Genomic DNA, 16,398 nt, shown 5'->3' on the forward strand with positions numbered 1-16,398 from the left:
CGGACACCTTTGAGGTAAAGGAGATCTTGGACACCAAGAGAGTGCGAGGAAAAACTTTTTATTTGGTGGATTGGAGGGGGTTTGGTCCCGAAGAGAGGTACTGGGAGCCAGAGGAGAATCTCAATTCCCCTACTCTTCTGAAAAGGTTTCTCTCTTGCTCTGGTCCCAAGAAGAGGGGGCATAAGAGGGGGGATACTGTAATGTCTGTGGCTGCGGGCCATCAGCTCCAACCTCCCCCTGACAGCCCCAGCCACTAGTCGGCAAGCGCTGGCCCCAGCCTCCTCCTCAGGAGACGCCAGCGCTGGTGTCCATGCACCTCAGCCGGATCCCGTAGGGTGCGCGCGCACGCTCGTGCCCACTCTTAAACGAGCAGCGCGCCCACCGGAACTTGTGATGAACTTTGAACCGTGAGTACCCTGGACTATAAGAGGGGTCCAGCCCCCTGCTTCTATGCCTGAGTGTTGTTGTTTCCCTTAGTCTGTCTTGCGAAAGGTCTCCTAAGTGTCTTCCAGCTTCCCAGTGTTCCCTGTACCTGTATCCTGTTTTCCATGCTATCTGTACCATGCTGGTCTACTGCCGTGCTGAGCTGTTGTCGTGTTGTGCTTCATCTCCATGCCTGTTCTGCTGCTCCACGCCTGACGCCTACCAGCCGCCTGGTCCCAGCCGAGCCTGCCTTGCTGCTGTCTACATTGCCTCAGGCACCCTTTTCTGGACTATAGACTTTGTACCATACCTGTTTGGCCAGCTGCCATCCCGCTACGCAGAACGGCCCAGTGGGTCCACATCCTGCCTCGTGACAATATATTTGTGTGTGTGTGTTTATGTCTCTTTGTAAGTGTGTGTGTTCAATATTAAAGTAGAACAGCTAAAATTAAGATATCTGTCCTGCCCCTTATATACTCTGCTGCCCCTTATCTACTCTGCTGCCCCTTATCTACTTTGTTACTCCCTATAAACTCTGCTGCCCCTATGTACTCTGCTGTCCCCTATATACTCTACTGCTCCTTATATAGTCTACTGCCCCTTACATACTCTGCTGCCCCTTAAGGGAAACACTACATTTTCATATATGGTAATCTATAAAACTTGAACCTATTCATGGCAAATAATTCATGGAAATAATCTTTTTAAAGTGTATCTCCAGTTTGGAGGTGCACTGCATTATATATATATATATATATATATATATATATATATATATATATATATATGTACATATATATATATACATATATATATATATCTACTACATTATCTGTACTCATAACGTTATCACTGTGTGTTATCTGTGATGTTACATAGGACTGCAGGTAACATCTACTACATTACCTATACTCAGAGCGTTATCACTGTGTGTTATCTGTGGTGTTACATAGGACTGCAGGTAACATCTACTACATTATCTGTACTGTGTATATATGTTCCTGTGTGGGTAAATATGGTCTGTATGTAAATCTGGCTTTGTGCTTGTATATATGTGCCTTTTATGTATTTGTATGTTTCTGTCTGTGTATTTATGTTCCTGTGTGTGTTTGTATATATAAATGTGTCTGTATGTCTAAATATGTCTTTATGTATGTTCAGTATATATGTACCAGTATGTACGTGTCTATATATGTGTTTAATTTTTGGTTTGTGGAATGCAGCAATAGAGAATCCCGCACAGGGGGCCATCCTACCTAAGGCCGGCCCTGTGCAGCGTGAGCACATAAAGCTAGAACGGGGATTAGGGGACCCTGTTCTAGAGATAGGTGTGGATCCCAGAGGTGGGACCCGCATCTATCTGACATTTATGACATATCCTATGGATATGTCAGAAATCTCTCTGAAATGGAAAACCCCTTTAATAAAATGGCACCTTCAAAATAATATAATGTCACATCTACAGTTTAAAAGAGGCGTCCCACGGAAGCAAAGTTTTTATTACCAGAAGGAGGAGAGCACTTCCGCACTATTCATTCTCTATGGCATTGATGGACATAGCTGTGCTTCTCCATAGAGTATGAATAGAGCAGTAGTGCACATGCGTGACCAATGCTCCATTCAAACAGGAGACACGGGACCCTCCTTCTGACCACTGGGGTTACCAGCGGTCGGTCCCGCATCAGTCAAACATTTATCACCTATTCCGTGAATAGGTAATAAAACAAAATTATGGAACCACCCCTTTAAGCCTGGTCTGACTTGGGAAAAGCTGTCCTACAGTTTTTGGTGTAGAAAATTAGCTTTATATATTTGTCACCCGCTTATGACAGTTTAAAGCACACCCAAACATAAAGTTGGGTATGAGGAAATATGCAAAAAAGATAGCTAGATGCTTTATGAATTTTGCAATTTAAAAATCAGTATGTACACCAGTGTATTCACCCTTTCTTCATTAACTGCCTTAAACAATCACTATGAATAAAACATAGATTAATTCTAGGCCTGAGGGATGCTTCTTATCACAGGAATTCAAAGAACAGCAGAGAGAGAATCCTTGTGTCATGAGTTAATTATATTTATTTTTTCTATAATACTGTATATGCAGAGCAAGACGATGTGGAACTAAATCAAATTCATCAAAAAACAAACTGAGACATATAACAGAAAAAGGCACAGAGCACTAGTTTGTTGCATGGTTCATTTATAAAATATTCATATCAATGTTCCATTATGTCTTGAACTTATAATTCTTATATTTCCTTAGCTGTTTGATCGAGAACTGTGTATCCGACAACTGAGATACTCTGGAATGATGGAGACTATACGAATCCGGAAGGCAGGGTACCCAATACGTTACAGTTTCTCTGATTTCTTTCACCGTTTTCGAGTGTTGCTGCCATTAAAGTCCTCCAGTCGCAGTAAGGTAATACATAAATCACCTTCTCAAAATTATTTCATTTTATATATAATAATTTATTTATTATAATTTTATTCAAAACCAGTTTGGCATGTTAACAAATCTTAAAGGGGTATTACTATCTCCAAAATTTATAAATGCCTGATAGGAACGGGTCCAACCTCCACTCGCTTCTATGAGGAAATTGCCTTTTGAGCCACAACCAATTAGCCTTTTGTGTCATAACCTGTGAATATGCCATAAATGTAAAATGAAATACACCTTTAATATGTAAAATTTCTATCAAGTTCTCTGTTGGGAAAGTTAATCTAAATTTATTTTATAGAATCAGACAAGATTTTTATTTATTTTTGGGTTTTATTAAACAAGCTAAAAAAACTGCAACAAAATACAATTGACAGTTTACTATGCAGCTGAAACAATTGTAAATAAGGCACATCTATTGTACCAGTATGATAAAGCAAGCATGCAAAATATGGCAAATCAGTATCAAAGTATAATCACAGTCCAAGAGAAAGAGGTGATACTCAGTAAGGGGTCATCATTATCTCAGGGTGAAGCACTGTAGGATGTTATAAAGCATTATCGAAATGAAAAAACTAAAACTGACAAAAAACAGTGGCAGCAAATCAAACTGGTCCTTAAAAAGTAGCTAGCAGTTTACATAATGAAATAGTAAGTGACAATGAAACAGAGAAAACCACATAAAACATGGGAACACGCAAAGAGAAGACAAGTAAGGGGGAGGGGGAACCCTGGTGGTAGATCAGATTCTTCTGGGATGTAAATACAACACATCATGGTAGAAAAGAAGACCGAAATAGAACATCATCTCTGTAAAGTAATTAAGAAGCCAGTCAATCATAATGGAGACCAGACTCTGGAAGTCAGGCAAAGTACCTCTTAATAGAGCAGTTAGCTGTTCCATTGTTTTAAATATCCTGAACCTCAGACAATGGTATTTTATTTGATATTGTATCCAGGGACATTGGCCCATGTTTACAAAGCGGCTTACATCAGTTTTTGCTCGTCAATCGTTAAATTTGGAAAGTGACGTGAAAAGTAAGCATGGTCTCAAAGGAAACATAGTGCCAGTACACTAATGGACTCTTCACCACTCATCCCCAACCTCTACTAAAACCACACAAAAAAAACAACTGCCATAAACTGATAAATGTTATCTTAATGCCTGCACACACATAAGAAAAAGTACAGAGTCCATTCATTCACAGGACTTCTTAGGGTCCTCATAGAAAACTCTCAATCGGTTTGAAAATGATGATATACTGAATATCCAATATGAAGGAAGTTGTCTGTGTTGAGACAACCGCTTTACTGTATGAAAATTCATTTAGTCGGACTAACGTTTCCATCATGACACTATCATGCACTCAAAGTACTAAATATAGAAAAGTAAGAAAAACCTACCCATCAACATCCTTTATTGACAGTTGTCACATCGATTCTGTTACATTATACCACTTCTTCCTGTATTAGTGGGACCATCTTGCTTGCTGCATTGATATTGTCGGGTCAGTCATTGGAAAAGATGGAGACTGGAAAGTAGGAAAGACAAAGCTTTTCTTGAAGGTAAGATTTTAAATAAAAATCCTGGCAATCTATGGTAATTCATTGTCAGACTCATGTGCAGTGCAATGTAAACTAGACTAAATTCCTGCCCTAAGGAATACAGAGCAAGCTTCTACATACACTATAGACTTCTCATCAAATCTATTTGACATATATATTATAAATACTATGCTAAGCAACAAAGAATGGTTAGTGCATTATGTAGATCTGAAATATATGCAGATTTATATTTTGCTATATCTTTGCTGCACCTATGTCCCTATAAAGGTCGGGAAATAAATTGTTTGTCTCGCTATTCTTTGTTCAGGATCTTCATGACACAAAACTGGAGGTGGAACGTGAAAAAGCACTCATATCCAAAGCTGTTCTCATACAAAAAGTATTAAGGGGATATAAAGACAGGTATAGTAAAAATTGTATAAATGTACTATCAACCATTTTGTTGTCATTATTATTTGATGGGCTCTTTAAAGGGTTTTGGTCAAACCCTTAGGTAAAGCTGTTTTCCTGTATGCTCCCTTCCATCATTGAAAGTGAGCAAGTCCTTAATGCGCCACGTTGGGTCCTGACAACTATGTCATACTGTAGCTGTGGGACCTCAGGCATCATTGTTTGCATTATTTTAGTATGTAAGGTCATATGATAATGAAGCTATACCTGAAATAGATTTATTATTTCTGCTCATACAATATATCTACTATGGAGCCTGTAGTCACTGTTATCCTAATGTTCATTGAATTATTATCTAACTTTATTGGAGATACGATACGTGACTAACATATGTATTATTACTCAACAAATATAAAATTATTCCTCATTAATTGGTATCACAGCACAATAGGACTACCATCATAAGGGTACATCCACACGTAGTGTAAACACTGCATCATTTCCATCCAAATTTCAGTACAGAAATTCCACGGCGTATTACAGTATCAGCAGAGTGGATGAGACATGAATAAATCTCATCCACGTGTTGCAGACAAAAATTAGCAGAAAAGACGTGCGGAAAATGACCTGTGGTGCAGATTCTCAATCTGCAGCATGTCAATTTCTCTTGCGAAAATGAAATTCTGCAGTGTTTACGCTACGTCTGGATGTACCCTAAGGGTATGTTCACACGGCTTATTTACGGACGTAATTCGGGCGTTTTTTGCCTCGATTTACGTCCAAAAATGCGACTTGATAGCGTCGGCAAACATCTCCCCATTCATTTGAATGGGTCTTACGATGTTCTGTTCCGACGGTCATTTTTTTTACGCCCCACTGTCAAAAGGCGGGGCGTAAATAAACGCCCGCGTCAAAGAAGTGCCTGTCACTTCTTCAGACGTTAAATGGAGCCGTTTTCCATTGACTCCATGGAAAAACAGCTCCATTTACGTCCGTAATTGACGGAGCGAAAAAGCGCCTGCACTCGCCATGACGGCTGAAATTACGGAGCTGTTTTCTCCTGAAAACAGCCCCGTAATTTCAGCCGTAACGGACGCTGCCGTGTGAACATACCCTAACTCTTATCTTAGTTATATTCTCCCACTGTTGGGAGTTGGGAGCCAATGTTTTGTTGATTTTGTTAATTATAATTTTTATTCAATTATATATATCGTAGCCTTTAAAAAATGTCTGCAATATTATTTTCATTGTTTATTTGGTTGAAATATATTCTTACTTTGCAGGAAACGTTTTCTTAGGCAGAAAGAAGCTGCTGTGAAGATTCAAGCAGTTTGGAGGGGTTATCACGATAGAAAATCCTACCTCAAGGTTATATTCTTTCTTTCTATGGGCTTTTTTTTTTTTTCTCATTGCAGAACTAAAGTTTTGGGGTTTCTTTGTCTTCAACAAAGCAAACAATGTTACATATAAAAAATATTTTGCAGTTGAACAGTGTTCTCTTCATTACATGGCATTATTACTTACAAATATTATGCAATATAGGTTATCAACAAGAGCATGAGTCCAGACCCACATCAATTTTAACACTGTTCTTGATCATACAATACAATAGAACCAATAGATATCAACCAAGTGTTGACCTTCTTAGAACTAACGTTTTTAAAGCAATGTAATGGTCATGTTCTCCAGATGGCCTGACACATCTTTTTGTTTCAGATGCAACATGGCTTCCAAAGGCTTCAGGCAATGATAAGAAGTAGATATATACGGCTACAGTATCAGAAATCCCAAGCAGTCATTACAAAACTGCAGGCCAGATGCAGAGCTTATCTACTAAGAAAGAGACTTGCACAGGAAAAGAATGCTGTTCTTATTCTTCAGACATACACGAGGGGTATGCTGGCTCGTAATACATACCGGAAGATGAGGAACAGTGTAAGTATAACCACAGGTGGACTGCAAAATTCTGGCATTCGGGTAGTACCCAAAATCTCAGTAGAAGCAACAGAAACCATGTTTTAATAACTATAAGATACAATTGAAGGACTTTTGTAATGGCCAATGACTGTGGAATGAGAGGAAACACATACCAGAGCAGTCTGTGTAAAATATGTTTTTATTATATTAATACTAAATGCTAGAGAATTTATTGAGAACTGGAGCCTGTGCTATTACAGCAGGGGGCCACAATCCTAAATGTAGTGCAGCAAAAGACCCCTATCTGCCTATGTATGTTATTTATTGGATTCTTTTAATTTAAAAAAAAATGTGTGCCAATGTTTATTTTACTTAACCTCCTGGTTGCCTCCTATATTATATTGTTATTTAGACTTGTGTGCTAAGTAACATCAAATAGCAAGAAATGGGGAAATAAAATAAAGAAATTAAACCAATATTAACATACATAACTTCCTCCAATGTGTTGTTTCATCTGCCATGGAGGTCAAAGGATAATACCTTTTTTAATAGAAAAGTCCCCAACGATAAACTGATTATAAGGTGACCTGACGCGGGCTCCATTGTGATCAGCTGTAATCTGTTAGGGAAACTGTCAGCAAGTGTTCTTTTTTTTTTTACCGTACCACCTCAGGGGAAATACAAGCAATACATGGCGTACATTAAAATCATTGTCTGTTTATGTAATGCATGGACATGATGGGTCCTAGAGAGGACAACCTCTTTGTAGCTGCTCTCCACTGGCAAATGGATGAGGGTCTTGAATAGGAAGCCCATTCTATTAATTCAGAATTTCCTAATAGGGAAGGGCCTATGCCAATGACTCAGGGGCCAATGTCCCAGTGAGTCCACCCCAGATTAGACTATTCATTCTCTATAGTAAGTGATCCTAAGGTCAGTTTACATTCAAAATTTGCTTTCTTACTGCAGGAGGTACTAAATCAGCAGGAATTTGCCATGGATAAGAAAAGAAAGATGGTGCAAAAAGAGCTTCTTTTACAGCAGGAGAAGGAAAACCTGGCAATGGTGGAGCAAGTGTTTGGGTTTTTACCTCTGATGGTAAACAGCAATAAATAAGTTAATGGATTAATTTTACATTATATAAATTTGTTTATCTGAGTAAAACAAACGTAATATAAACATCTTCTTTCAAAAGGACCTAGATGAAATAGACCTGGACACCCTGCCTCTTGAACCAGAGAAAGTGGTGGACCATCTGGCTAATTTCACTTTTCCGAAGTTTGCTGCTACCTACTTTCAAGGCTCTGCAACAGATATCCATATACGAAAGACATTACACCAGCCACTTTTGTATCACGAAGACCAGGGTGATGTTCTAGTACGACTGCTAAATTCATATTAAATATGTATTGCTTTTTAAATGGCTGTTTTACTGATACAAAAAATGACTTTTGTAAAACGAGTTATTATCCTATGGAAAAATTGCGAGCACAACCAAATCCACAATGAGTGCTGCCCAATCTGCCACAAAACTCCAAAAATACAAAAGCAGGGATAATAAAGGCTGATAATCCCCTCACAAATGAAATGTAAATATAATTTAAAAATTATTTTCTTAAAAAAAACACCTTCAGACAAATAAAAGAAAACATCCAAGAAACAGAAAAATTACATTGGTAATACCATATAATAGGGATACAACCAACTTACAATAAAGTAATAATACATATAACAAATATTCAGCATTATATTTATACTCAAAAATAGACCACTTACTAAATCACTTATTTTATGAAAGACGCGCGGATCCCCGTTCTTCTTTACAGTCACGCGGTACAGGAAGTGCAGTAATTTCTTCCGCTGTGACGCATCGACGCAGCATCACAATGTCTCCCCCTCCAGTCTGTGTCGACTCATCATCGATCACAAGGGCATAGAACAGTATAAGATTGTGTGATTAACTGAAATACTAGAGAGGTGGTTGGGAGGGCGGAGAAACCAGGACTGGAGTGGACAGAAGAAGATGGTGAGATTTGGTGTCTTTCAGCGCATGCTGGAAGACTTAGCTTTGCCTCAAAACCAGGAAGGGGAACAGCAGCACGGGTGTAATATCAGGAATAGGTTGGTAATGAAATAATACACTTTTTCTAAAGAATTATACTGGGGTGGATGCTAAATGGGCTTTATAGGCGTTTTTTGGGCTATTCATTTTTTTACTTTTTTTTTCATTGCCGTTAGATAACCCCTTTAATAATTCCCTAATTCACCTCCGGGTCTGGAGAAGATAATATTGTATTCTTATGCAAAACAAATGGTCATAGAAGGAAACAAGATTGCATTCTCACTTTTATCAATAGTTGGCGCCAAACCTCTAAGAAAAAGTATGAGAAAACAATAGAACATCAGAAAAGTATCTGGCAAGATTTGAGTAAATATTGTAAAACCTTTTGACAGAGAAAAGTTAGAAAGATTAGCAGTAAAGATCTGGTCAAAAATAAGAAGTGTTAAATTAATATAATATACTGTAAAGCATTAAATGACTTGACATAGGTGTAAAAATAAGAGGACGTTTACATGTGGTACAAAGCTGACTTCATAATAGAACAGAGAGGATTTCTAGAAAAAAAAAACTAAGCGTTCCTACATTCACACAAAGCCCAAAACTCAAATAAATAAATCTGCTGATTGACAGCTTTCCCTGTATACACAATCCTATAGGGAGATCTGTCAATCACTCTGAGTGAGTAGGGAAAGCAGCAGTACTGGCAGCTTTTTACACAAACATATCGTACTTAAAGGGTTATTCCCATAAACAAAAAGTGATGTAATATCGCTAGAATATGCCAAAACTTTCTGATCAATGGGGGTCTGACCTCAGAGACTCACACTGATTCTCAGAATGAAGGGGCTTTCCTAGTTACATGCATCACTTTCTGTGATTGGCATAACTTTTTGATGAAGTAATAAAAAACATAATATCCTCGAGGTCAGTATCATCCCCTCTATGCTGCTCAGATAGGAGACCTGAGAGATCCACTTTAAGCTGTGGGTAATAAATCAGCATATTTGTATCACTGAATATGCAATTCTGTATGGGGGTGTTGTCCTTTAAACTTGGCCAGATTGTATGCTTGAAAACTAATTACATAGTTGGCAATAATTTTGTGTACATTTCCATCCATTTGTTATGTTTTGTCTATATTTTATTTTCATTTTAGGCATCGTTAGCAGTTTGGAAAATTCTACTGCGATTTATGGGCGACCTTCCCGAACCAGTGTTATACGCTCCCAGATCTAGCAGCCAGAACAGCTCCGTTATTACACAAATTTATGACACTTTGACCAGGAAGAACAACTTTCAGGCTGGGATGAAGGATAACATGGATGGAGTGAGTAGCAAAAAAAAGAAGAAATGTATTTTCAAGAGCTGTGATTTTATTTACTACTATTCTCTAGTACTTTTAATTCCATCCACTTGTTTCCCCAAATAGGAGTAAAATCAAAATAACCCTGAATATTACTTTATTCTCATAATTTTTCCCAAATCTTTTGTAACAATAACCCAGCGATCATATTTTTGTTGTGATCATTTCTAAGTAAGTTTTAAGAATTAAGAAAACATTGTAGCTGTTGTGATAAAAAAAACACATGAATTGTTTTTTTAAAAATACAACTTTAATAGTTTTATATTACAATTAACTAATTGCTGCAGCTCAGACGCATAGTCATACAATCTAAAATCCGATAACGCAAAGCCCCCTTGATTCACCGGTAGGCTTAAAAACCGTAATTATGCCCTTGTTTTTTTACCTTTTTACAGAAAACCTCTCACTGTAGAATCCAAAGTCTTAAACACTGTATTAGAAATCCAAATTGGCGAGTTCTGTAAAAAATAATGTGTTGCCAACACTCTGGCTGGGGATTCTGCTTCTAGAGGGAACCCCTGATATCACTGTCCATATGTCCATGTTTTTCACGGCCAATTTGACACAAGCTCGTCTAAATAAGGCATAAAAGGGCTGAAACGTTGTGTTGTTACATGCATGGGTGAATACTAGCACTCTTATTGACCACATCTGCTGTGCACACCTACTAAACCAAGGATTTAATAGGGCTGTTTTTCTTTTATATATTAGAGAGGTACTAGTCTTTCTCAATGAATTAGAATATCATTAAAACGTTAATATATTTTTTATTTCAGTAATTCAATTAAAAAAGTGAAACACATATATTATATAGATTCATGACACACAGAGTGGTCTATTTCCAGCATTTTTTCTTTTAATGTTGATGATTATGGCTAACAGTTAATGAAAACCTAAAATTTTGTCTCTCAGAAAATTAGAATATTGGGTAAAAGTTGAAGATTGTAGACTCATGGTGTGACACTCTAATCAGCTACTCAACACAAAACACCTGCAAAAGGTTTCCTAAGCCTTTAAATGGTCCAACAGTCTGGTTCAGTAGCTACGCAATCATGGGGGAGACTGCTGACTTGACAGTTGTCCACAAAGGGACATTGCTAAAGAAGCTGGGTGTTCACAGAGTGCTGTATCCAAGCATATTAATGGAAAGTTGGGAGGAAGGAAAAAGTGTGGTAGAAAAAGGTGCACAAGCAACAGGGATAACCGCAGCCTTGAAAGGCTTGTCAAGAAAAGGCCATTCAAGAATCTGGGGGAAATTCACAAGGAGTGGACTGCGGCTGGAGTCAGTGCTTAAGGAGCCACCACACACAGACGTATCCAGGACATGGGCTACAACTGTCACATTCCTTGAGACAACATCAGCGTCTTACCTGGGCTAAGGAGAAAAAGGACTGGTCTGTTGCTCAGTGGTCCAAAGTCCTGTTTTCAGATGAAAGTAAATTTTGCATTTCATTTGGAAATCAAGGTCCGAGAGTCTGGAGGAAGAGTGGGGAGGCACTCAAGCCAAGTTGCTTGCAGTCCAGTGTGAAGTTTCCACAGTCAGTGATGGTTTTGGGAGCTATGTCATTTGCTGGTGTTGGTCCACTGTGTTATGTCAAGTCCAGAGTCAGCGCAGCGTCTACCAGGAAATTTTCGAGCACTTCATGCTTCCCTCTGCTGACAAGCTTTATGGAGATACTGATTTCATTTTCCAGCAGGACTTGGCAACTGCCCACATTGCCAAAAGTACCAATACCTGGTTTAATAACCACAGTATCACTGCGCTTTATTGGCCAGCAAACTAGCCTGACCTAAACCCTATAGGGAATCTCTGGGGTATTGTCAAGAGGAAGATGAGACACCAGACCCAACAATGCAGACGAGCTGAAGGCGGCTATCAAAGCAACCTGGGCTTCCATAACATCTCAGCAGTGCCACAGGCTGATCGGCTCCATGCCACGCCGCATTGATGCAGTAATTCATGCAAAATGAGCCCCGACCAAGTATTGAGGGCATATACTGCACATACTTTTCAGTAGGCCAACATTTCGGTATTAAAAATCATTTTTTTATTGGGCTTATTTAATATTCAAATTTTCTGAGAGACTAAATATTGGGTTTTCATTAACTGTTCGCCATAATCATCAACATTAAAGGGGAAAAAATGCTGGAAATAGATCACTCTGTGTGTAATGAATCTATATATTATAGGAGTTTCACTTTTTGAGTTTAATTACTGAAATTAATTAACTTTTTGATGATTATTCTAATGCATTAAGAAGGACTAGTAGATAGAGAGAGAGATAGATAGATAGATAGATAGATAGATAGATAGATAGATAGATAGATAGATAGATAGATAGATAGATAGATAGATAGATAGATAGATAGATAGATAGATAGATAGATAATTGCTTTTTATCTTGTAAAAAAAAAGATTTACTCCCTGTAACATTTAATTTTATTCATTTTATTGGATTGGAATAGCAGGAGCTTTGAACTCATAAATAAGAGGATTAAAGCAGCAGGGAGGCATAACACAGCAAGACATGGACAGGAAAGCTAAGGTGAAGAGTAGAGGGACACAGAATATAAAGGGGAATGAAGAGGAGAGGATAGAATACATTAATATACTATTTTACTTAGTTTTTTTTATTCTTTTTTTAAGTAGATTTGCAAAATTAAGTTTTTTTGGTGTGGTTTCCGGACAGACGGCAAAATGCGTAAAAAAATGCACAGTGTGAATACATCCTAAGGGTAGTAACACACACAGCGTGTTCAGGGCGGATAAGCTGCGTCAAGTTGCACAGCGTATCCGCCCTGAACCCTTCATGGAATGCCGTCTGAAAAACCACAACACATTGTGGTGCGGTTTTTCAGGCGGAATTTCCGCTGCGGAAAGCAGCGCTAGAAAAAGACAAAACGTTCATACTTAACCCTTCCCTCTCTTCTGTGCGTAGTCCGGCCTCCTAAGATGACGTTGCAGGCCATGTGACCGCTGCAGCCTGTGATTGGCTGCAGTGGTCATATGAGATGAAACGTCATCAGAGGAGGCCGGACTGGAGAAGAAGCAGGGAATTCTGGGTAAATATAACAGGGTTTTTTTTTTCTTACTTTCTGCGATTCCACCGCAAATGTCGCATCACATAACACTGTGTTGCGGGTTTAAGCACCCCATTGAATTCAATGGGGAGAACCCACAACACACGAGCAGCAATTCCGCAGCATAAATTCACATGTTGCGGCTGAAAAAAACGTACCGCAGGTCAATTTGAGTGTTTTTAACGGTGGCTTTTTTCTGCTGTGTGGGGATGAGATTTGTTCATAGCTGCTACTGTAATACGCTGCTGATTTTCCACAATGAAATGCGTTGTGGAAAATCCGCACTGTTTACGCTGTGTGTTCACAAAATTTTAGTGTGCAGGGAGGAGCAGCTGCTGCTTAGAGGGAGCTCTTTCTCTGCATTTACACTGCATTTACACTGCATTTACACTGCTGCCCTAACTATGCTCTGGCAAAACGGTATTGTTCTTGTTAGGGATCTGCCAGGTACTTCATCTAGGTATACTCCTGGGATTAATCAATCCACACCTGAGGCCAGACCTGTTCGACTGACACCATCTCCCACCAACCAGGGTGGCAGGCTCAGGAGTGGGAGAGCCTATCGCGGCCTGGTCTGTCGGAGTTAGCTCCGCCCCCTGTCCTTTATTACCTGCCCTGTTCTCTCCCTCAGTGCTTGTAATTCTTTTGGATTCCTGTCCCCACTGCTGCTTGCTCCAGCCTGCTTCTGCCGTGCTTCTGCCTTGCTGCAGTTCTGCTTGACCTGCTTTGCTTTGCCCCTGGCTTGCTTCTGTCTCCTTGCCCGCTTGGGTGTACTCTCTTCGTCCTGGTCCTGACTGTCCGTTCGCCGCTCCGTTTCCTCGTGGCGTTCCGTGGCTACTGCCCCTTCCCTTGCATGTTCCCTGTTTGTTTTCCTGTGCACTTAGACAGCGTAGGGACCGCCGCCCAGTTGTACCTCGTCGCCTAGGGCGAGTCGTTGCAAGTAGGCAGGGACAGGGCGGTGGGTAGATTAGGGCTCACTTTCCCTTCACCTCCTTCCGGCCATTACAGTTCTTTTCCTCCTGCCCAAGCACAGCTCGGGATAATCAGTACTAAATGTAATAGACAATGTGAGGATATGTCATAACTTACTGACCCATAGGGGGTCCTACTGCCAGGTCCCTACCGGTGCCTTAGAATGCGGCTCCTTCACTTATTTTCCCTGCACAACGACGCTCCTAGCCAACCATGTGTTCTTTTTCAGACACCAAGAATCAACCGAAGCACAAAATTTTCAAAAGAAATTTCCTCCATGAAATTGAAGAGGTCATCAAAACTGGCTGGACAGGTGAAATGCAAATAATGCAGTATAAACTGCAGTGAAGTTCTTTGTTTGACTTTTTTCTATTCTGCCAGATCTATTTTTCTATGTATACTGTACAAGCATTTGCAATCATCAAAACAATGAGGCTGGATTCACGGGGGACAGATGCTGCAGATTTTTTTGTGCAGAATTTCCATGTGGAAAATCCACAGCGTATTAAAATCCCAGGCATGTGGATTTGAACAAATCTCATCCACATGCTGCTGGACATTCTCTGGACGGAAATCAGAGCATGCTCGTTTTTTTCAAAACCGCAGCATGCTAATTCTGTTCTACATTTTCAATTCAGAAGGCGTCGAATCCGCAGCAAAATCTGCCCATTTTGGCATGTGAAATGTAGTTTTAATGAATTTATTTCAGTTTCACATATATAAACTGCTTAGAGCAGTGTCCTATCAGCAATCTATTAGCAGTCACAGTTATCTTCATAAATAGATACACCTCCACTGAACATAAAAATATTTCTAAATGATCACATTTAGGCTAGGTGCCATCAGGGAGGATACACTGCAAGAAAAGACACAGCGTACCAAATTGTGGTGCCGTTTTTTTAGGCGGAATCTCCGCTACGAAAACATTTCTACACAAAAAAAGTTAATGCTTTCCCCGTTCTCGGTTGTCATAGTGACGCGTCCCTCTGTTCTGAGTGCAGCCGGCCCACCTGGGATGATGCTGCAGTCCATGTGACAACCCTTTCTTGACTGATTTTTTCCACAGTGTGTGGTTGAGATTTGTGTAAATCTCATCCACTCTGCTACTACTGTACTATGATACAGATTTTCCGCAATAAAATCTGTTGCAGGAAATTCGCAGTGTTTATGCTGTGTGTGTCCTTACCCTCAAAATTCATGAAAGGATAACAAAATGTTAATTTTTTTAAAACATATACTTCAAGCAGATTTGTCAAATATTTCTGCTGCCCTATCTGATTTCAGAGGTCTGTCACTTAGCAATGTTCCGAAGTTTAGGAGAACTTAAAACTTTATAATTGCAGTGCGTCTGGCGAAGCAAGGCATATGTCCAATGATTTTCATATATAATATTACTCTCCCTCCCCTCCATCCACTGATTGACAGATTTCTCCTTATAAGGCCGGGTTCCCATGGGTCGGAGCGTAGAATAAAAAAAAAATGTTCATACTTACCCCGACCGTTGTTAGGGTATGTGCACACACACTAATTACGTCCGTAATTGACGGACGTATTTCGGCTGCAAGTACCGGACCGAACACAGTGCAGGGAGCCGGGCTCCTAGCATCATAGTTATATACGATGCTAGGAGTCCCTGCCTCTCTGCAGGACAACTGTCCCGTACTGTAATCATGTTTTCAGTACGGGACAGTAGTTCCACGGAGAGGCAGGGACTCCTAGCATCGTACATAAGTATGATGCTAGGAGCCCGGCTCCCTGCAGTGTGTTCGGTCCACTACTTGCGGCCGAAATACGTCCGTCAATTACGGACGTAATTAGTGTGTGTGCACATACCCTTATGGTGACGTGTCTCACCTTTGCCGTCTGGTCCGGCCTTCCTGGATTATGCTGCAGCCCATGTGACCACTGCAATCTGTGATTGACATCATCGTCATCCCAGGAGGCCGTAGTGAGTTGTGATTTTTGTAGGGGAATCGCTGCGATAACCCCTGCAAAAGTCGCAACACTCGGCTTTCTATTGCGGGTTTTACATCCTTATTGAATTCAATAGGAAAAACCTGCTTATCTGGGGGGGGGGGGGGGGGGATGGATCTGATGGCTTTAAATCCACGGTCTGCTAGGCTTCATAGTTTATTCCACCAATTACCAATTCCATCCAAATCGGGATCCAGCAACCATAAT

General features: G+C 39.9%; 1 protein-coding gene across 1 annotated transcript in view; it reads left to right on the forward strand.

Moving 5' to 3' along the window:
* Positions 1 to 16,398, forward strand: part of MYO7B (myosin VIIB) — a 166,389-nt gene that overhangs the window by 99,991 nt on the left and 50,000 nt on the right. The window contains exons 16-24 of the mRNA XM_075863636.1: positions 2,690 to 2,848; positions 4,340 to 4,432; positions 4,740 to 4,834; positions 6,106 to 6,190; positions 6,539 to 6,757; positions 7,709 to 7,837; positions 7,935 to 8,117; positions 9,958 to 10,128; positions 14,447 to 14,530. Coding sequence (XP_075719751.1) covers positions 2,690 to 2,848; positions 4,340 to 4,432; positions 4,740 to 4,834; positions 6,106 to 6,190; positions 6,539 to 6,757; positions 7,709 to 7,837; positions 7,935 to 8,117; positions 9,958 to 10,128; positions 14,447 to 14,530 — 1,218 coding nt within the window. The remainder of the gene's footprint in view (positions 1 to 2,689; positions 2,849 to 4,339; positions 4,433 to 4,739; positions 4,835 to 6,105; positions 6,191 to 6,538; positions 6,758 to 7,708; positions 7,838 to 7,934; positions 8,118 to 9,957; positions 10,129 to 14,446; positions 14,531 to 16,398) is intronic.

The sequence above is a fragment of the Rhinoderma darwinii genome, chromosome 4 (assembly GCF_050947455.1).
Source record: "Rhinoderma darwinii isolate aRhiDar2 chromosome 4, aRhiDar2.hap1, whole genome shotgun sequence".
In the NCBI taxonomy this organism is placed as follows: domain Eukaryota; kingdom Metazoa; phylum Chordata; class Amphibia; order Anura; family Rhinodermatidae; genus Rhinoderma; species Rhinoderma darwinii.